The 22,607-nt window shown below is 43.5% G+C and overlaps 1 protein-coding gene across 1 annotated transcript in view; it reads right to left on the reverse strand.

Annotated features, from left to right (window-relative positions):
* COG6 (component of oligomeric golgi complex 6) overlaps positions 1–22,607 on the reverse strand; it is a 521,976-nt gene that overhangs the window by 449,149 nt on the left and 50,220 nt on the right. Inside the window, exons 3-4 of the mRNA XM_069205482.1 lie at positions 19,718–19,789; positions 10,155–10,213 (exon numbers count right to left, since the gene is read on the reverse strand). Coding sequence (XP_069061583.1) covers positions 10,155–10,213; positions 19,718–19,789 — 131 coding nt within the window. The remainder of the gene's footprint in view (positions 1–10,154; positions 10,214–19,717; positions 19,790–22,607) is intronic.

The following is a 22,607-nucleotide window of genomic DNA, read 5'->3' on the forward strand; positions in this document are numbered from 1 at the left end:
TCGACATGGCCTCCGCCGAAGTCGAGGATCGGCGCCGATCTCCGGATCCATCCGACGCCATGTCCGGCGCCACAGGCAGCTTCGGCGCCGAAGTAGGAGCCGGACGAAGAGAGTCGCGTCTTGGAGCTTCTGATGGTCCCGCCGGAGTCACAGGTCGAAATCCTGAAGTCGACGGGATGGAAACCTCCGGGGCCAAAACCTCTGGAGCCACCGGAGAGGCCACCGACGCAGACATCAGCGCCGAGCCCACATTCCCTAAAGGGAGAAAGGGCATAAAGGGTGCCGGCCGTAAAGGCGCCGGAGCACCCAAGGAAAAAGCCAACGGCCCCGACGGACCAACTGGAGCACCTCCTGGAGCCATCTGCTGAAAGATGGTATACATTGCATTAAAAAATGCAGTATTATCGGCTCCAGGGGCAGGAAAAGCTGGATACTGGGGTGCCTGGATCGAAGGCGACCCCGACGCCAGCCTCGACGTCTGCGACACCTCGATCACTGAAGCCTGTCCAGGCGAAGTCGGTGACGCCGGAGAAGGCAACGGCGTCGACGGATGTGGCGTGACTGTGGGACTGACCTCCCAAGTCTTTCGATGCCGAGCCGAAGGCGGCCTCGAACGAGACTCCTTGCTGGAATGACGCCGTGAATCCCTACGGCGCCGGGAGTCTCGATGACGCCGATGAGACCTCGGCGAGGAGGACTTCTTATGATGCTTTTTTTCCTTCCTCTTCGACTTCGCCATGAAGAGTTTAGCCTCTCGTTCTTTTAGGGCTTTTGGATTCATGTGTTGACATGAATCACATGTTGCGACGTCGTGATAGGAGCTTAAGCACCATAAACAGTCGGAGTGAGGATCAGTAACGGACATCTTGCCCCCACACTCCCGACAGGGCTTGAAACCCGACTTTCTCTGAGACATAATAACCGCAGAGAAAATTCACACAGCAGAAAATATATACTGTAACCACGAAAGTAACAGTAGCTCCCTCGAAGATAACCGTTTCGAATGCATGGAAAAAAGGGAACTGACGTCGGCACGTCGGCGAGGACCTCTTATTGCCTGTATGACGTCAGACGGCATCGCGTGGGCTAATGTGACGTCCTCGTCGACGTGCAGAAGCTGGGAAGAAGATTTCCGTCGAATGCTGGCGCCATGGGAGTATTCATTAGGTGAGGAATCCACAGGTAGTTGTATCCATCAGAAATACCTTCAATATGCTAAGGCCAATGACAGACTTGCCAGCATAGCACCATATTCTTACTAATACTCACATACATTCACTCAATCACTCTCTATGCTTTTGCACTCACTTGCACTCATTCAATCTCACTCACTGTGTTGAATTCACTCTTACTCTCATTCGCACTCTTTCTCACATATTTTTACTCTGACCTACTTTATACTTTCTCAGAATCACATGCTCTCACTCAGTGTCATTCCTTCATTCCCACTCACTCACTTATTCTCAATCTGGCTCACTCTCCTTCATTCAAACTCACTTACATTCACTCTCTTCCTCATACTTTGTCACTTCCTCTGCCTATTCCTCGCCAAAAATCCTTACTTTTGAACCGGAGGACATTGTTCATCCCCGATCTTCTCAGTGGTTGCCTCCAGCGGAAGTTGCAGACTATGTGGAATCCCACATTAGGCATGGATTTGAGAAGGAGGTGCGCTCCAGATTGCGTTCTGAATGTCCGAGACCTGATTTTTCCCTCTAAAGTGACTGAAAGTCCTAAACTGGATCCTACTTTAGTCACTTATTTGAAAAAGTTTTCAAAAGACATGAAGAAGGGCATAGATTGTGCCTGGCGTGGTTGCTAGGACAAGCTTTTGGGCGTGACTGGTCCACTGACCAAGATTTTGGAGGTGGGTTTACAGGCCAAGGAGTCTGGTGAGTCCATTGACCCTGATGTTCTGGTGGGTTGAGCTCAAAGGGCCCTGTGCTTTCTGGGGGAACGCTAGTAGTGCCATTTCCACTGAACGTTCTATATTGATCAAGATGGATCCCAAATTGGCGGACCTTGCTTCATTTGAGTCAGGTCCTCTGGCTCAGGGCTTGCTTTTTGGCTCTCTTTTCCTTAAGGAACTTTCAAAATTTGCGGCAAATTATGCCAATTTGGACAAGGCCCAAAGGTCTATCAAAAAAGTTCTCTGCCCACTTTTTCGCGGGTCCAGAGTTACAGAGGGTGTGCTTTCAGCCGTTTCAGCCAGCAGGGCCCTCAGCAAGGTTACTATCATCAAGGAAGAGGGGGCTTCCAAGATAATGACTCCTCCGCCTCAACCTTCTATCCCTCCCGTCCGACAGCAGGTCATTCCAGGTTCTGCAGAAGCACCCAATCCTACTTCCAGGACGCAGGATCCACAGGTGAGCTTGATTGCGAGTTCAGAGGTTATTTTGGGAGGCAGGACAGAGGGTTTTCTGCAGGCGTGGTGCAAGATCAATTGTGATGCTAGAGTCCTGGAGACCATTCAGGGCTTCAAGCTCAAATTTTATGTGTCCCCCCCCTCAGTCATTACCTCCCTGTCCGATGTATTTTTCCCTTCAATAGCGCAGTTTAATTTCCGCAGAAATCTCTTCGCTTTTGAAAAAAGGCACGATTATTGAGGTTTCAAGCATCCTGTAGGATTTCTCAGCTCAGTGTTTTTAGTGGACAGGAAAGGGGGTGGTTCCCGTCTTGTTTTGAACCTCAAAGAGTTCAACGGATGCTTGGTTTATCGCCATTTCAAGATGGAGGGCATCCACTTTTTGAGGGATATTCTTCAGGAAGGAGACTGGATGGTTTGTCTAGATTTAAAGGATGCCTATCTAACCACTCCTATATTTCCTCCCCACCATCGTTTCCTCCAGTTTCTGTGGGAAGGTCTTTATTAAGAATACAAGGTCCTTCCTTTTGGCCTCTCTTCGGCCCCCTGGTGCTTCACGAAGGTGATGCGTCCGGTAGTCGAGTCCCTCTGTGCGCGTCTAAAAATTTACCTTGACGACATTGTTATCATGGCTCAATGCCCCAGTCTAGTCCTCTCTCACCTGGAGTGGTCCATTTCCCTTCTTCAGGGTTTGGAGTTTATAATCAACGCCCAAAAGTTGGTCTTGATTCCGTCTCAGCGGATAGATATTCTGGACTTTCGGATAGACTCCATCCTAGCTCAGTTGATCCTTCCCCCTCAGAAGATTAATCTAATCAAGAGAGAATTGAGGTTACTGTTGTCCAGACAGACTGTATCATTGAGGATGATTGCCTGCATGGTGGGGCTGCTCTCTTCCTTCATTCAAGTGATATTTCCAGGGCCTCTACATTACAGAGCTCTGCAGAGGTTGAACAGTTCTCATCTTCAGAGAGGCCTCAGGTATGTAGACTAGGTTCCTTTTTCGGAGGAGGTTCGGTCGGAGATGAGCTGGTGGCTGGACCACATGGAGGCTTGGAATGGCAGGGCTATCTTCAGTTCCTCCCCAGAGATTGTTATAGAGTCCGATGCCAGTCTTTGGGGAGGCAGGGCCCATTGTGGGTCAATTTCCACAGGGGGTCCTTGGTCCAAGGCGGAACTGGACCTTCATATCAACTGTCTGGAGCTTCTAGTGGGCTCCTTTGCAATCAGGAGCTTGTCCCCTCTCAAGGCGAATTGTTGTATACGTCTTCAAATGGACAATATCTCGGCAGTGAGATATGTCAACAAATTGGGAGGGACCAGATCTCACATTCTGGCAGAGACTGGCAAGGATTTTTGGCACTTCTGCCTTCAGCACTGGATCTCGGTGGTAGCGGAATATCTGCCGGGGAGAGGCAATTCAGTTGCAGATTAGAATTGTCGTCCACTTCGGGATTTCAGCAACTGGAGGCTTCACCCCAAGGTTTTTCGAGCTCTCTGCGCTCAGTGGGGTCCTTTCCTGATAGATCTTTTTGCTTCCCATCTCAACCGACAAATGAAGAGATTTGTCTGTTGGAGGCCGGATCCGGAAGCATTAGCGACAGACGCCTTCCTCCTGGATTGGTCTCTGAATCGGGGATATGTGTTCCCGCTGTTCTTGATGATTCCCAGGGTGTTGGTTCAGATCTGTTGTCAGCATGCGGATCTTATTCTGGTGACTCCTCTCTGGAGGTCCCAGGCATGGTTTCTGGTGGCTCTGGAATTGAGTAGCGGACATCCTCTCTTAATCCAGTTCAGGCAGAACTTCCTTCTGGATCCTCTGGGCCTTCCTCATCCTCTTATTCTTTCGGGACAGCTGGCCCTAGTGGCTTGCCGTCTCTCATGGAAACATGGAGTGTCCCAGACCTTTTGCAGGAGTCTTCCGCTTCCATTGCGGGATCCTGGTCTTCCAGTACCCACAAGAGATATGCTTCTGCTTGGAACCAATGGAGTTCTTGGTGAAGCGCATGGAACGCTGATCCTTCTTCAGCGGATTGCAGTTTAGTCCTGAATTTTTTGTCTTCTTTAGCTTCGTCTGCTTTGGCGTATAGATCGGTTAATAATTATCAGTCGGCCATTTCGGAGGGTAATTTGCCAGTAGATAATAAACCAGTGGGGGACTTGCCCATCGTTTGCAAGCTTTTGAACGGTATAAGGTTGTCTAATCCCCCTCATCCTCGTTACTCTACCATTTGGGATGTGAATGTTGTTTTACGATTTTTAGAGTCTTGGCCGGCTAATAGATTCCTTTCCAGGAAGCAGCTTTCGGCCAAATGCTCTATGTTATTACGTTTAATATCCTGCAAGCGGGTTTCTGATGTTAGAGCTCTGGATTTACCAAGAAGGGTTTTCTCCGCTGTGGGAGTAACTTTTTCTATTTCACATCATACTAAGTGTAATTTGAAATTAGTTTCTTATCCTAGTTTTGTGGACAATCCCAAATTGTGTGTAGTACAATGTCTCAAAGCTTATGAGATAAGTACATTAGAATTTTGTTCTGATATGGGGGACACTTATTGATTTCATTGGTTAAAACTTATCACCCTGTTTCGTCTGCCACTCTGGCCAGATGCGTTCGCTGGCTCTTGGGTGAAACAGGCATTGATATTTCTAAATTTGGCGTTCATTCCACTAGAGGGGCCATGGCTTCAAAATCTTTTCCTTTGGGGTCCCGTCTAGAAGACTTTTTAAGAGCTGCAGATTGGTCATCTGAATCTACGTTGAAATCATTTTATTATAAACCTATTGTGAATATGGCATCGGGAGTGGTGGGTCAGCTTTAAACAAGCATAATCTCAGCCTCCGGTCCTGACATAGAATAAACAAGTTTGCAGCATTCGCATTAAGAATTTTTCAATTCTATTAAGGACACAGAAGCGAGGATTATCCCATCCGCACTGTTAAAATTGTGATTGGTTTATTGTTCTATAACTGTTTACCACTTTCACTGAAATGTTTACAGTATTCCAGTGCTTTTCCCTTCCTGTTACTACCTGTAGGATTATTTTATCCTGGTTCAGTTTTATGGCTTGGTTTTTTCATCTCTTTACAGGGACTGAGGACAAATAATTCTGACGTGTCTCCAGCGCATTATTCTGAGGATTCAGACGGATGTTGGATTTCGTCCCTCTTCTTTTTCAAGTTGGTCTTCTTGGTTTCTCCTCTATGGGCCGTTTGATGTCCTTTCAGCTTGTGTATTATGGACTCGTATTTCGACTTTTTTTTGTTATTCGAGCAAAGTAAGAGGATTTGTTTAATGAGTGTCAGTGTTATATAGGGGACTGCCTTTATGGTCATCACATGTTATGGATACTCTTGGGATTTGTCGGTTTTTTGTCTCTAAACTTTCTGATTGACTGCTGTCAAAATTAAAGTGAAGAAAGAGAAGCATAATCCTCACCTCCGTGACCTTAATAGAATTGAAAAATTCTTAATGCGAATGCTAGAAAATGTTTTACTCTCCATCACACTCATTCATTCTCATATATCTACTCACACTTACTTGCAGTCACATTCACTCTGAGTTACTCATTCTCACTCACTCTGATTCACGCATACTAACTTACTGAGAATTTCCTCACCCACTACCCATCACTGAGTGTCACCCACTCAGTTTCACTCACATACACCTACTCACATGTACAGATATCCGTGTCCACACATATAAACTCTCTCTCACAAACTTTCACAGGCACAAACATTTAAAATAGTTTTCCTACTTACATTAGCTGCCGCCAGAAGTCTTGTTCTAGCCTTTTGCTCCATTTTTTATTTCACCGATAGTGTACAAAAGGTTATTAGTAACTATTTAATGCAATAAAAGATGGGTAGTAAACAATGACAGAGGAGCCATAGGCCCCTGTGTTTTTGCAATAATTGTGCCACCTCTGAAGCCAGGCATCGTAAAAGCAGTGCCAGGGGCTGCAAGGGGCGACCACTAAATTATGCTAATATCGGAAAAGAAAATTAGGGCTGGTGAGGGATAGTGCTTCCCAGAGAACATGCGATGTCCTTGGGAAGGCGGTAGACACTGACAATCATAACTTGGTGAGTATTCTCAAACTTAACCTCTGGATTTTCACACCAGCTACATAAGGCTGTATGGAGCAGCAGTGCAATATAGGATGGTGAAAACACCTCCATTATTGACAGTGCTTTTCTGCAGATTCAAATAATTTTTTGGTGGAGAGAAAAAAATGACCTTTAAAAAAGTATCTTTAAAAAACAATGTCTGTGACAGTACAGACGTTGCCTGGCTAGGGTTAAGCATGGCAATCTATAAGTTTTGTAAGTTTTCATGCACAGCTCTGAGAATTTTGTGAAAGCCTAAAATGTAGCAACTTCATAGAAATCATAAGTTACTACTTTGCACAGCTTTGTGAACAGCGCAATACAAGTAAAGTTAGGAGAAACCGACATATTTCCACTTGCCTCCATTTACTCATATTTCGTGAACTGGACCCGAAATCTTTTCTGTTTTTTTACTCTTTAGACCAGAATTAAATTGACGGCTCTTGAGCCACAAGGAGACACTCATCTCGTCTTGCCAAACACCGGATTCAACACAGTACATCACCAGCTGAAATATATTCAGTTCAAATTCGTACAAAGTATTGGTAATAACTCCAAGATGCGCTTGATTGTAGTTGTATGACTTCGGGTCCTAGAAGACCCTACCAGCTGTGAGGAGGGGCGGAAGATAGAACACCTGTTTCAATGGGAATTGTATACCTGTCAACTTTACACAGCCATCCATAGCAGGGGATCTTATGCACCAATCAAAGTCAGGGTCAATCTGCTCAGAACAAGTGAAGCTTCTGCCTCTGTTTTTTTTTTTTTTTACAGGCACTTGAAACCAGTATTAAGCCAACCAGTATCTGACCCAAGAAATATTTGTCCCCTGCTGTGTTTGTACATGCTCAATTTCGATCTTTCTGCCTCTGTAAGATTTGGGGAAGGTGGGAAATGCACAGATCTTTTCTCACTGCGTCAAAGGCATTCGCCAGGGCTGTGTACTAGCCCCTACCGTGTTCTTGCTATATATTACTGGTCTTGATATTGCATTAATTACGAAAGGGTGGGACATGCCAGTAGGAAAAGTTACCTACCTTTGGTTAACACCTTGTCTGGCAGAGACAATATCTGGTTGCAGATTCCTTGCCTTACAATGATTTTTCTCGAGCACTACCCCTGCGCGCCATGAGGTGGAGTCGATTGGCTTTGTGTCAGTCGTCAGCATCATTACCAGCAGCAGACATGACATTCTGGATCTTATATAGGCGCCACCCAGCAGGCTGACATTAGTTTCTTTCCGGACTGTCCACGCCAGAAACAAAAAGCCATGAAGAACACTGACCACTGGTGCGTTAAAACTAGGGCCCTGAAAGGGGAGTCCCTGTCCCTAGAAATCAGTTTGCAGAGTGGGGAGTATGGGTGGGGGTCTGTAAGGAATCTGCAACTAGATATTGTTTCTACCAGATAAGGAGTTACCGAAGGTAAGTAACTTGTACATCTTATGGAGACAGCTAGGTGCAGATTCTTTACCTCAGAATAGATACCCATGCAGTACCATCCCTAGAGGTGGGCCTGAAAACTAAGATCATGCTAGAAAGTCCTGCAGGACTGAACGGGCAGCTTCTAATCTCAGGCCCGAGCTTTATTACCTTTGTGTCTGACAATGTCTGCCACTGCCTCCAGACTGGGAATTTGATTTATATTGACTGCACCAGACAAAGACCGCACTGCAAGCCCGGTGGCCCTGCCAAGTTCTGCTCATCACCAACACAGCTATCAAATGTCTTGGTCTGGTGGCGTGGATCCACTTCTCCCAGTGCAAGTAATCTGCATCACCTAGAGACAACAGTACACCTGCAGCTGAATCCTGGTCTGCATCCAGCCCTGGGCCCTCAGTCGGAACTGTTCCTGTTGATGCTCCACCTCCTGCAAGTGGGCCAAGACAACAGTGTCCTCTTTCTTCATCTGACCCTCCAGAACTTTGCAATGCTGCACTTGTCACCCCTCATCACTACGACCTCCAGGCGAGGTACGCAGCTTTCTCCCAGATACTGGATTTCTCTGTGAGTCTGGAATGCTATCTTTGCTACTGCCTTAAGCATCTGGTTGTTGGTGGGATACATGAACGCTGTAGAATGGAAAGTTATCATATCAAAAGGCCTAACTGTACTGAACCATTAACCTCTCTTCTTGTTTCTGCACTCCAGTGTCAGATACCGTGGGAATCTAATTTACCAAGAGGATTCATATTTAATTTCCTAAACTACTGTACACATATGATCAACTAGTACAGTAAACATATCTTGCAGTAATTACCTGGCTTCCCTGAGAGCTCTTGATTACTCCTACCAGTCAAAACATTTGGCTTTAGAGAGCGTCATGACCAAAATAGTACCAGGTTCAATATAATTCAAAGAAAAAATGTTCTACATACTTAAGAAGGGACTTGCTTCTAGTTATTCGACTGGGGAGCCCACCATACAGAAAAACGTGTCAATAACCTGGGCAGCATGACCTCTGTTGCTTCTGAAATGTTTTCTGCTAGTAACACAACTGTTAGGTAAAAATATAAATTACAACTATTTCTGTTAACAGAAAACCCCAAACCTATATACAGGAAGAAGACATTATGAAAATGTCTAGTTTTTTAACTTTTGGATCCCTGATGTGCTACGTGACCCCCCTAAAGGGGTCGAACCAACTGTAAACTCTGCGGTAAGATGGTATTGAGCCACCAGCCTTGGACTGCTCTGCCTCAAACTTGTCAGACATTTTTGAAAGACCTGGGGCCGAATGTTAATACCAATGCTCTCTGACACTTCATCCATTTTTGCCACGTGCTATGTAATGGAAACAAAATGTACTCCAGTAAATAGGAAGAAATGGCATATGGTGCCATCTAGTAGTATGATCACATAAGGAATCTCATTACTAAAGAAGATGGCAAGCTTTCTTTCTATAAAAAAATCTGATCTGTTTAAATACATTAAGCTGAAGGAGCCTGAAAAGCGAGTGTGCTGGGCATAATTCCGCTTTTGGCCCCCTTTAATGACCATGCTGTGGCTCACTAACATGAAAGTCAAGTGCTAAAAGGGATATTTAGTCCACAGTTTGAGGGTCTGTTGTATGGAGTTCTTAGGGCATCACTGGTGAAATACCTCGGTTGATAGCATTGGGACCTAGAAACGTCTTGCTACCATGGGAATAACCAGACTAGCCTTCCCACACATCACGCTCCCTTCTGTCCTTTGACATCAGACGAGCGTATTTTGCAGGCATGTTTAGGTTTGCTCACTACACCAAGTTTGAGGATTTACGAAAGCACAGTACAAACAAACGTGGAGAGGGTGACTATTTCAACGCATATGGAAAGGAGGCCATCTATTGTAATTAACAGGGGCAATGAAGTAACTGGAGAATTCAGGATGGAAGGTGTGTGTTTATTATATGGTCATAATTGAATTTTGGTACCTGGCACTTTACGAAAGCGAGCAAAGGAAAAAACGATGGTGAGAGGAAAACAAGTACAAAACATGCACATTTATTTTCTGCTGAGAGAACAATACATGTGCTATTTTGACATAGTAGCATTTTTTTAGTTCTTTTTACACACAAACAACATATCTTACTAACTGCCGTAAGGTAACTTCATTATGAGGTATTTTCAAACTGAGTTTCTTTAGTAAATTAGAAGAGGGGGTGCAAACACACGAATTAAATTAAAAGATGCACATACTTTTCCGCTTGAAGCTTTGTTGTTTTCACAATCAAATCTTGAGTCTGCTCTTTCGCCGCCTAAAAGGGAAGAACAAAAACATGACATTTGTTTTAACAAGTTCAAAACATCTAGGGTTTTAAAAATGTTCACATCCTTTAAATATCTTTACAAATAAGTGTTTGTTTTAAATATATACAAACCAACAATTATTTCTGTCATAAATGTATTATTGAATATTTTTCTGTAAAACGGAAAACGAAATGATCTCTGCTCTCACTATTGTTACCGTGATCGAAAGAAAATAAATTCATGACACGATGGAAGCTTTCCCCTCGCATTCTAAATTTCTTATTTATTTGTGTTTTTTAAAATCCTTTTGGAGTTTGCACCAGAAGGATTTTCTTTAGCAGTGCGCTTGACGAACCGTTCATGTCAACCACAATAGCAATATATTAAGGGGCGATGGGTCTTTACACTAACTGTGCACTGTGCTTGACATGAACGATTTGTTAAGTTTATTACAGGGCTGTCGGTATTTTCCAGCTAGAGGAAGATGGAGATATCCTTGTTTAAAGAATCTCTCTAATAAAGATGAATTTCCTCACAAACACTTTGTACTTAACACAGACTCAGACAATTCCCTTTACCGTGAAGAGCCCTGGGAGCCTCCAGGATAAGTTACTAGGATATATTTCAGGCAACAAATCACTAATAATATAAAAAAAACAATGTCTATCTCTGATGGTGGTCTGGGTTTCCCTCACATTGACCATTATATACAATCCATACAACTACTACTCTTAATGAATGTCACAACACCTCACAGTCAGAAGCTTTGGGGCCAGGTACAAAGGACATGTAAGGATCCCCAAATAATGTTTACCCTCGCACAGAGTACAAAATGATGGTATCAGGTGCGGCCCATCCTTTAGGGTCACATCCCCCCACCTTCTGCCCATCATAAAGAGTGGTTATCAGGCTGAACAAAGGTCAGCCTGACAGTCACTCTTCATGTTCAGCTCAGGAAGCCAGGAGTGAGACATGCGCGATTTGCGCAGACTCCTGGCTGCCTGAGCTGAACTTTGCTGGGCTGAAGAGGTCACAGCTCCTATGGGCGTGACCTCCACAGCTCAACAAAGGTGCCTCGAGGCCTTCCCCTCGTGACGAGGGGAAAAGTCACCCATTGACTCTGAACTCTGCGATTCAGGTTTAAGTTCTGAGGTGCCCAGGGCGAGTGTCAATCAGTGACACCTCGTCACAGAGTGGGGAGGGGTCAGCAGTCTCACTGACCCCATCCCACTCTGTGACGAAGTTGGGACTGTCGCCTTCCCTGGAAGGCAGCAGTCCCAACCCTCCTGGGACCTCCAAGCTGAAGGTAAGTGTGTGTGTGTGATCTTTTTAAATGAATGTTTGGTGCGTGCGTGTATGTTTGAATGTTGATGAGTGTTGTTAATGGATGTGCATGCGTGCATGTGTGTGTGAATGAATGTGTGTGTGCTTCCCACCCACCCACTCCCCCCCTCCTAAAACTGCCAGCCGCCACTGGATGGTATGCTGTTAAACTCCCCTAACATAACATTGCACTAATGGAATACAATTGTTAGAAGAGGAAAGAATAACACAGACTTGCTGCTCATAACCCCACTACTTCTTAATCTAAACCTCCCACCAAGGCAACAGGACAGAGTATTAAGGGAATGGTTAATGTAAGAAAGTGGGTTCCGACCAATTTAACTCCCTAGGTTTTTTGCTTTTGGACTACCGGGTTTTTGGACGGTTACTGTGAGTGAGTTTCATGGAGTCACACCCACTGCAAAATCTATTAAAATGGATTGGGAGTGCTAATCGCCAGTGCCCGTCTAATAAATCAAAGTCCACTGCTGCGCAGCTATGGTATGGGGCTGTGAGTTGACCGCAATGAACACGTGCGCACTTGGATACACATGAGCATGGGCCAAACGAGTGGGACTACAGTCGAGCCCAGCATGATAACTGCATCCAGGCAGCCTGCTACAGTGGGTATCGTTCAGATATTGGTCCTGACCTGCTGCCGTCCTTGCCTTCTGAGTGGGCATTCATAAAGTAAGTCTGTAGTGCTTCACTGAAAAGGGTGTGGACTTTGATATATTGTACATTAGCTTTGCCATAGTTAAGCCCACAGACTTGTGTGATGGCCCAAGTGCAGATTCAAAGTCACGTTTGCCATGTATAAAAAAAAAAAAAAAAAGTACACAGGATCAAACCCATATGCACGAAACCGGAATCTGGGTAGTGAACAAAAATCAGAACAAACGGTTCTGTGGACTCCTATATCTCTAATAATAAAGCACTTTCCGACAACATTCCAATCAAAACTCGAATTTTTATCCACAACATAGATATAGTCCATTATAAAAAATTAAAATGGTGCAGCGCTGAATGTGCAGTGATGTGCAAAATTTAACAATGATACATATATACATTCAATGAAAAAAAAACAAAGTTTACAGGGACTTTATAGTTGGGAAACAGAATAAAAAAAACATAGAAAGTCACTTAAAAACCAAAGGTTACAGGGAAAATATAGTTAGGTTCTGAATTTACTCACACAAAACCATAGAAATTCAGTAGTTACAGTTAAGGTTATTTCAAGTAACTATAATTCGTGCCCTACGGCAACCATAATTCGTGCCCCTGCCATGCACATTTTTTCTTCCATAATTTGACTGCTAATGTTTAATTTATACTTTAATAGCATTCTAGAAGTTGTCATGAGTGCTGTAATATCTGGGGTAATTAGCAGTGCATAGCGAGGGCGCAAGTTATAGTTACCTTAGGGCATGAGTTATAGTTACTTCACATAACTAACTATAACTGCTGAATTTCTATGCCCGCTTGCATACATATTATTGAGTTGCTCCAGGGATGTGGTGAGCCCTGGGGATGTGGCAGTCTCAGGGGAGTGGGGGGCTGCTGCACTGGCATCCCCCACATACTTAATCACCAGTGCCCTGGGGAGGGGCTGGTCCCTGGGGCTTTGATAAGCCCTAGGAGGGGGGCCCTGTGCATCCTGAAGACACCCTAGTTAAGATCACACAGGGTTGAAACACCAACATTTTGGCATGAATTGTCTGTTACCCTAAAGAGATTTGAACATTAATTAAGGTGCACACAATTCATTAATGTTTAAAGAGAAAAATACATGACATCCCCAATGTCTGCACCATTTTAATTGTCTAAAATTGATTACATCGATATTGAGAATTAAAAAAAGAGTTTATATTTCTGTATCAGCTCCTAATTAAATTCCTTTTGGCTCCCTTGCTGAACCAAATGAATGACTCTGCTGGCCTGCCAGAGGAGCATTGCCCTCCCTACACAGTTTAGACAATTCTTTATAGTAATTAGGCCTATTCCTGAGAGAGCAAAGGGTAGGGATGTAATCTGCAGTACTAGTTACTTTTTACACTGACCAGGGAAGGCTCATTTGAAGGAGAACAAAGGACAGAAGGCCAACCTCTAGAGTCTGTCATAGGAGGGGTTCTGTTTTGACATTTAGGAGGGAAGAGACTAAACAGCTGTGGTAGTTAAGGCCATAGTTTTGGGGTGTCAGAGACTTCTTTTAACAGACCACTTCAAGTCTCTATCTTGAAAGTTCTCAAAATGCTGTTCAGGATGGTTGAGACAGGGGTGGAGTGATGACGTGTTACTCCAGGACTGAGTAAAGGTGACTACTTTCTGGAATTTTCAATCCCACTTTAAAAAAGTCTGCCTGGGGAATGAGTGGGGATAGAGAAGTTGGATTTGCAAGACCTGAAAGAAGACTGGACCCATGTCTGGGCTTAGAATGGATGAAGTCACAAGAGGAATGGACCCACTGGTGGACTCTGGAGGACAAGGGTTCACACCAAACTCCTGGGGACTAGGCCTGAAGAGGCTGCCACCTGACATCTGCACAAGGTGCTCTGCAATTGACCAAGGAGAGTAGGGGACATAAAGAATCCAGGCATGGAGGGGATTCTGCCTCGAGGGTTGTGGGGTGCCACAGGAGGAAACCCCATGCTGAAAAGAAAACCAGGGACTCAGCAGGCTTAAATGAAGAAAATGCAAACTTCTGAAGCAAAATACAAGGTTATGGACCTGGAGGCTGAAAACAGTCCTGGTGGTACAGTCTGCCACTACAAGCAAGACAAGACATCTCTAATAAAGATTGGCCCAAGGTGTGGGTGGGAGGGGTTGAGAAAATATACAAGAAAGTGGCTGGTCCTCTGGGGAACCAACCTAGACAAGACACGCATAGCACTCTACTCTTTGATCTTTGAGTGCTGCCCCCACAGAGAGGATGGAGAACCTGTATAAAAAGGGAAAGGAAGCAGTGTAATTTAAGAACAAAGAGAACAATTTTTTTTGAGGGTTTAGGCTACCTAGATAAAATAATACAGCTTTGGAAAAGTTGGGTCCCATAACGCCTACAGGCACTAATTTGAGTATTTGTTATGTGGAGCCCTGAAGAGCAGGGGCACCAAGCAGTGAGGAGGGCACTAAGTGGCCTCGAAGGAGCAGCAGACGGACCCCTCCACAACTTTCAAAGCCCAAGACTAACAGTACTGCATCACCCTAAATCTCTCAGGCGCTTGTAATAGTGCTCGGGAAAATTGTTTTCAAGCACCCCTGGAGCAGGAGAAGGTAATTTCAGGCCTAAGCAGTAATCACAGACAAAGCTGGTAGTGGAGCTGATATGAAGTACAAGAGCACAAAAGTCTGGGGGGGTGAGGGGTGTAGGGGGAGGAGGCGGTACTGACTAGTGGCCCGCCTTATGGCAGAAGCAGGGTGCCTTGAACAGGCATTTCCTTCGAATAGGGGAATGTTGAGATCTGCACAGATGCTAGACTACTTAGGGATGCTCAATGCCAATCGAGCTGCTGCATTCTGTGTTTTGTCTATGAAAGAGGTAGAGGGTATAGCGTAGGTTCTCATTATCCTAATGAGACTACTGGATTTGCCCGGCAGAATCACCTGCATTGTGGGGTACTGAGTACAATCCCACACCAAGTGACACCTGTCGGCCCAATCTGGGTTTTCTGGCCAACTAGCAGTGTCTCATCTCCACCCGAGAGTGGGGATGATTGTGGCAACCGGGCGCATGACAGAGAGGACTCTTCAGGGGAATCGTGGTCGATCAGATCTCATCCCTTTCTCTCAGTTACTTTAGTCTCACACAGGCAAATACAAACAGAAGTAGATTATAGTTCAATAAGGTTTACTGAAGTAACGACATCTTAGATAAAATGGCATGTATTGCAATAACTAGTTTGATAAAACACGCAAGAAGGAAACTTGCGACAAGAAGAGTGAAACACAAAAACAGTCTCACCATACTGTCACTAGGAATATAAATATATACATATATATATATATATCCTACCTAAGCTATATTAGAGCCCAGAGTAATAAGCCCTAATCTGCTTTTTAGGTTTCCCCCCTGGGAAGACATCATCCCCATACCTGAGCAAGGAAGCTTGTTGTCTAAAATGACACCATCCCCATATGGGCCAGGGATTTGGCAGTCTAATCAAGCAACTGGAACGAAGACACTCAACGGTCAGCATGCAGTCATGGTCATCTAGCTGGAATCTCCCTCTAGCGTGTATGGGACAGAGAAGTGTTTTTATAAAAAAACAGCTGATGTTCTAAGAAAATGTCCCCACGTAAGGATATGTATGTTTCTGTGAATGTCAAAGACACAGCGTACTACTTTTGTCAGCAACTCTATCGGACTGTAGCCTTGAGGAAAGCACAAAGTGAAATGAATGCTGTGCTAAGAACGTAATGCCTTTCTAGGTGAAAGAACAACCCGATAGAGACAATAAAACGACACTGCAAATGTGGCTAATGCAAGAAAAACAAAACAAAGCGATGCTGAATAAAATGTAACTGGGCTAAAGGGCACAACGGCAGGCCTAGTTTGCTAAAATAACGTGTCTAAAACATGCTAAAATAACTATACAACAAGGGAAAGTTCTACAAACAGAATGCTGCAGTAATCCAATCTGCTTATAATCAGTCCCTGGAATAAGTGTTTCTGGAATTCTAGAAGAATGAGTGGGAAGATTTCCTTTAGTATTTTTATGATATGGAAACAGGTGGAAGCAAGTTTCGGGATGTGCGCACCAAAAGATAAATTAGCATCAAAGATGGCTCCCAGGTAAAGAACGTTAGTGGCTGAGCAAGGACTAGCCCCGTAAAGAATGAGACCTCGAACATGAAAACTGTTGGACCAGGCCGTTTCTGCAGGGTCACCTCATATGTCATTCATTTGCCTTCCTCAGCTGAACCACTTTTTGTAGGCTTTTAGGACACTGCATTTTCCTCAGCTTAAGCTTATGCTCGCCCTTGGAAACATTATAAAATTGCCAACCACCTGATTGGTATATTTAATTTATTAATACACCTCTAATATATGGTAATACATGCATCCAAGGCCTGTAAATTAAATGCTGCTAGTGACCGGTAGCACTCATTGTGCCAGCTACTAAAGTTACCTTTTAAAACAAGTATCAGGTCTGCCACTACATCCTGTAGTGCTGTTTTTAACGTCTATTTTAATCTGGCGAAATAATCCTTTTGCCAGGCCCAAGCCTTCCTTTTTAATACCTATTAGTCACCACTAAGGTAGGCCATAAAAGCTCATAGTGGTGGATGCAAGGTATTTAAAAAGTAGGACTGTGTACTTAGGGTTTACATGTCCTGACAGTGAAAAACTCTTAAAGTCGTTTTTTTATGCTATTTCTCTCCCATAAACTAACACTGGGTTATCTCAGTACACTTAGTAAGTGTTATCTGCAGATTGGGGGCAGAGGAAGCTAAGGTTGTATACTCAAATGAATTGTAATTCTAAATCCTCTTTGATGGTATATTCAGATTTTAAATTACAATTTTGAAAATGCCACTTTTAGAAAGTTTGCTTTTTCCTGTCCAAACCAACTGTGCCTTTCTGCCAGCACCCTGGTCTCATTACTGTGGATGGCTCTGCTGTTGTGGGCTGTACATTACTTCCAAACAGTGTGACAAGCGAAGCCTAGGTGTGTGGTTCTTACTGACAGGATCGCTGGGAGGAGCTGTACCCTGCCCTGATTTAACTTCAAATGACCCTGCCTGCAACACACACAAAGGAACAGGACACCAGGCCTGCCTTTGACTTTGTCACCGTAAACAATTTGGAGTCAAACCAGGGGGAAGGAGAAGAAGTGACCAGAACCAGTTTTGGGGGTAAGTCAGAGAATTCCCCACACAAAGGATGGCACCAGTTATAAATGTGGCATCTTCAGAACCCCTCATTAGAACACACGTGGACCTGTTGAAGATTCAGAAGGAGGGCTGTCCTGTTGCCTGGGGAAGAGGGACTACCCTGTGGACTGAAGAAGGAAGATTGAACCTGTTTGCCTAGAAGCCTGGCTACCCAACGCAACTCCGAGGCTCAGTTGGCTGACCGCCTGTGTTTGTGCCAGGAGCACAACAAGCTTCCAGAGGCCTCTCTGCAACTGCCCAGATGACCAGCAGCAACTGCACCTGCCTCAGCCCTGCTGCCATTTTCTGCTGGAGTGAAACCTGATCACCAAGAGGTGTCCCCCTGGTCCTGCACCCTTGGCTGGCATCAGTGTGCACTCCTGTTGAAGGAAAGGAGAAAATAGACATTTTGGGCTCCTGGTTACTATGAAGTAACCTCTTTACATCGAGAATCAAGCGCATACAATCCGCTCCAGCTGGACCTTCTCTTCACACTGACAGCAACCATCAATGCAAGACCAGCAATACAAGACCTGCACTTCGTGCCAACAGCTCACATCGATCACCAACACAAAGCTCCAGCGATGACCAGCTCTTTGTGCTACAGCAACAACCATCCACAACACTCAATCCGCTCCTCGGGCTGGCAAAGACCTCTTCACAGCCCCGCTAATGAGAACAGAATTCTTCATACAGACTGTCAGAAGTTAAGTCTTCAGCTAGACTACTCTGGTATCTGTATTGTACCAATGCTCTGTCTCAATTGGCCGTAACACGTTATGCACGATCAAATACCCCCAAATAGTGCTTTGTGCTTCTTGGTGCTATTTTTACCTAAAACTTTAAAAACTCAGATCTCCGGTTCTACTGATTGGCTTTTGATAGTTTTGGTGTCATTTTATTTATTAACATTTACTGTGTTTTTCTACAATAGTTTGGGATGTTTCTTGTGTTTTCACTTCATTTCCGTTTGAGTGCTGCATAAAAACTTTACGCATTGCCTCTAAGATAAGCCTAACTGCTTTGTGCCAAGCTGCCATCACAGGGTTATTCAGTTACTAATAAGATTCATCCTGACAAGGAGTGTATTTATTACTTGAGTGGAGCTTCCACCACTCTAAACTAATAACCCAAATTCTTACATAGACCAACAGGAGTGATTGCCAGACACAGAAAGTGCAGTTTTATGGAGTTAAGTCAGAAAGAATTGACATTGACCAGTCTGTGACCATTACCATACAGCATTTGAAGAGATCTTGAAGGGATCAATATCGTCTTATAGGTGCTAAATTACGAGAGTACTATCAGCATACGCATAAAATTGAAATGTGAAGGACGTGATAAAATTCAGCCATGTACAGATTAAAGTGTAGAGCCGACCATTACAGTACTCTGCACTCTAGGTCCTTGAAGGAGAAACAGAACTTATCTACTAAATCAGCCAGTGACCTAGAGCTAAAAAAGAGCTAAACCAGGCATGAACCATGCCCAACAGGCCAGAAAAACAGAGCCTATCCAAAACAACATTATGGGAGACCTTGTCAACAGCAGCCTAAAGATTGATTAGAATGAGCCTCACCAAGCCAATAGAATTCAGGATCATTCAGATGTCATTGCTGATGGCAATCAGCAGGGTGTCTGTACTCAGGATTGGCTTACAGCCTGATTGAAATGAATTGAGGAGATTGTTATTTTAAATATGTTGGGACAGCTGACAGTTAACCCAGCTGTAGAATATTTTAGCAATCACAGGAAGAAGGGAGAGGGGGCAATCATTCGACAGAACCCAAGGATCTAAAGTGATCTTATTCCAAAGGGGGAAAACTAGTGCAGTTTTGCAGAAAGTCAGGACATTGCTTGTTATCTACAGACTGATTGTACATAGATGTAATAAGGATGACTAACAGGGCAATGGCCCTAAAGATCTTAGAGGGACAGGAGACGAATAGAAGAGAACCAGAGATGGTAGAAAGTAATGGAGCTAAAATGGTCTCTTGTGAGTCAGAATTGAAAAGTGACAAGGGCACTGTGGTTGCATGAAAAGGACTCTGGTAACAGTGGAGTAGAGGATGATCGCAGAAAATAGGACAGGAGCATGGAGACATTTTGAAAAAAATGGGCAGAACAGAGCATAACAGTTGGGTGGGTTGACTTGTATTTTGGGAGTGCAGATCTTACCATTAGCTAGTGAATTTTAGACCTAAAGAATTCCTTTAATAAAATCAAGACTTTCCTTCACCAACTGCCTAGGAGAATCTGCAATTTTTATAATATAAAATACGCTGAGAAATATGCTCGATTATGTTAATTCCCACCTTCAACCGACTGGTCATGTCTTCACAACAAGTACTCATTATTTGAACATCTTCATGTATGCTTTCCAGTTCCTGGTGAATAAAGAAAAGGAAGATATTACTTATTTGTTTGCCTTGAGATGAAAAAACAATAATACATCAGCCCATCATCCTGCTGTTTCCTTCATCTAATTACATAACACATTTTTTGCATATACTTTTATTTGTGTGCTGTATGTTCTTTCATTAAATGCATTATGGTATTTCATTTAGAGGTCCTTAAAGGTGATTTTGTCGAGGAATCATTGCCATTTAATCTTTTACCGAATGTTGCTTGTGTACAATGCTTTACACTGTAGCAAAGGAGAAAATGCTTCATACTGACTTTTAAATAGAAGCATACTGCTGTTGGGAGCTGGTTATACAATACTTTTGATGCACTAATCCCAACAACATTCTGCCAATCTTCTGTGCACCAAAGTAAATACTCAATATTCTCAACAAATTACACTCACCTTTGAGGACGTCAGGACAAAGTTGAGAAAGGATTGGGGTGAGTGGTGATGTGTGGGTGTGGTGAGGAATGCATTCCAGTCAGTCAACGGGAGAAAGACTATGAACTAAAAGTACCAAATGACCATAAATGAAAAATTCCTTTCTCTTTGACATGCATTTTCCAGTTCAATTGATCATGACTGGGCAAACAAGCAAAGAACATCTGAATGGAAGAAGAGAGGAGAGGCAGAAACCCAGAAACAAACATGTGATGGGCTTCTTCATCTAAGATCTGCCACTCCTGAAATAGTGTTCCCTATCCAACATATAAACATTCCAAACCGTGACAGAGCTTTCAGAAAGCCTCCTGTGATGCCTAGTCCAAGTTGAAATGACCATGGATGTACTGTATGAAACCTGGAAAGTGCTTGAGGAATATGTGTGTGCATAGCATCCATTTACATTTCAGAGTCACCTCGTAAGACTGAATAATAGAAATTCCTGAAACTCAGTGAATGTTTACGCAAATAGTGTTGTTTTTAAAGCACAGATGCACTTCACAGGATATGCTTCTTAGCACTAAAAGACAACATCAGGCATATAAAGCACATCTAATCCAAGCAGCTCCAAGCCGAAAACACAACCTCTGTAGTGTTCTTGATGGTCTTCATTGCTTCTTACAAATGAGTGAAGATTCAAGGAAATAGAACACAGACAAAGCCTTTCCTCCCCTCTTCATTCACCCTGCAAATGTGGAAATAATTAAGAATTCTTTATGAGATAATCTTAGAAAATGTAAAGTGGAGCCGTTTATCCTTTATAAAAGGAGGACCCTTGGCAAGAACTTCGCTAAGTGACACACACTGGTCTTGTATAGGACTTGCTCGTCTACAGGAACACAGAGTACAGCCCTTAGAAAATGTAGAAGTGTGGTATAAAGTGCTATATATAAAAGTGTATTATTAAGACTGTTAATATTATTACATATTATTTATACTCATATAAATTCAATGATGCCTTTGCAATGAACAATAGTACATTGACCCCCCAATCCTGCATCCAGATATTACAAAGGACAATGCAAGGCCTTTTGACAAGAAAAGCCCAAGGAACATTTTGATCATTAGAGTCCAAAAAAATGACCTGAGAGTAAGGAACAAGACACACTGGTGGCTAAGTATGAAAATCAGACAATGCACCATCTGCAGAAATAACCTGAAAATGATAGAGGGTCTAAATCCCAGAACTGCTTGACACATTAGACTTCAATGTGGGTGACACCAGGGGAAGTACCCTGATAAATGTCCTGAAGAAAACTCAACCAGTGGCATGACTAAATTAGGCAACCATGATTGCTTTTCCTATTAAAAAGCCCATTGTTCCAGGACTGAAAAACAAACGGACCACATTCAGCAACAGTGCAACCATATTAATAACTAGACCCCCAAAGATCTACACAACCGAAAGTCATTAGAAGATGTAGAAGTTGCAGCCCTCCTAAAAGAATGGATTCCAAATGTGCAAAGTCTCAAAATATTTCAGCAAAGTATAACCCATAAGCTTAGTCAATAAACAGCTTAGTAGAGGCTGCAAACACACACATCTGTACAGACAAACCAGGTCAGGAATTGATGATTCACATTGCAAGTTCAAAGAACAATCCCATTGTGAACACACCTGGCCAGGCAGATTACATGTTGCATTAATAAAGATTCTCTCTCCCCCACCTCCCAAAAAATACAGTTTGACTGAAATGTAAAAGAACTTCTAAACTACATTGGGGCCCATGACTGTGACACCACAATAAAGGAAAAATGCAGGAACAGCAAGTCACAATATAAACCAGAGCTCTGAAGAATAAATAAGTGATTTGCAACATTAACTATGCCAACTAACCCAGTCAGAGAAACCAGAAGCTCTGTGCTTGGTGTAGGAGGCTGGACTGGCTTGTAGTGAGTACCTAGGGGTACTTGCACCTTGCACCAGGCCCAGTTATCCCTTATTAGTGTATAGGGTGTCTAGCAGCATAGGCTGATAGATAATGGTAGCTTAGCAGAGCAGCTTAGGCTGAACTAGGAGACGAGTGAAGCTCCTACGGTACCACTGGTGTCATATGCATAATATCATAAGAAAACACAATACACAGATATACTAAAAATAAAGGTACTTTATTTTTATGACAATATGCCAAAAGTATCTCAGTGAGTACCCTCAGTATGAGGATAGCAAATATACACAAGATATATGTACACAATACCAAAATATGCAGTAATAGTATTAGAAAACAGTGCAAACAATGTATAGTTACAATAGCATGCAATGGAGACACATAGGGATAGGGGCAACACAAACCATATACTCCAAAAGTGGAATGCGAACCACGAATGGACCCCAAACCTATGTGACCTTGTAGAGG

The sequence above is a fragment of the Pleurodeles waltl genome, chromosome 8, assembly GCF_031143425.1.
Source record: "Pleurodeles waltl isolate 20211129_DDA chromosome 8, aPleWal1.hap1.20221129, whole genome shotgun sequence".
NCBI classification, from domain to species: Eukaryota; Metazoa; Chordata; class Amphibia; order Caudata; family Salamandridae; genus Pleurodeles; species Pleurodeles waltl.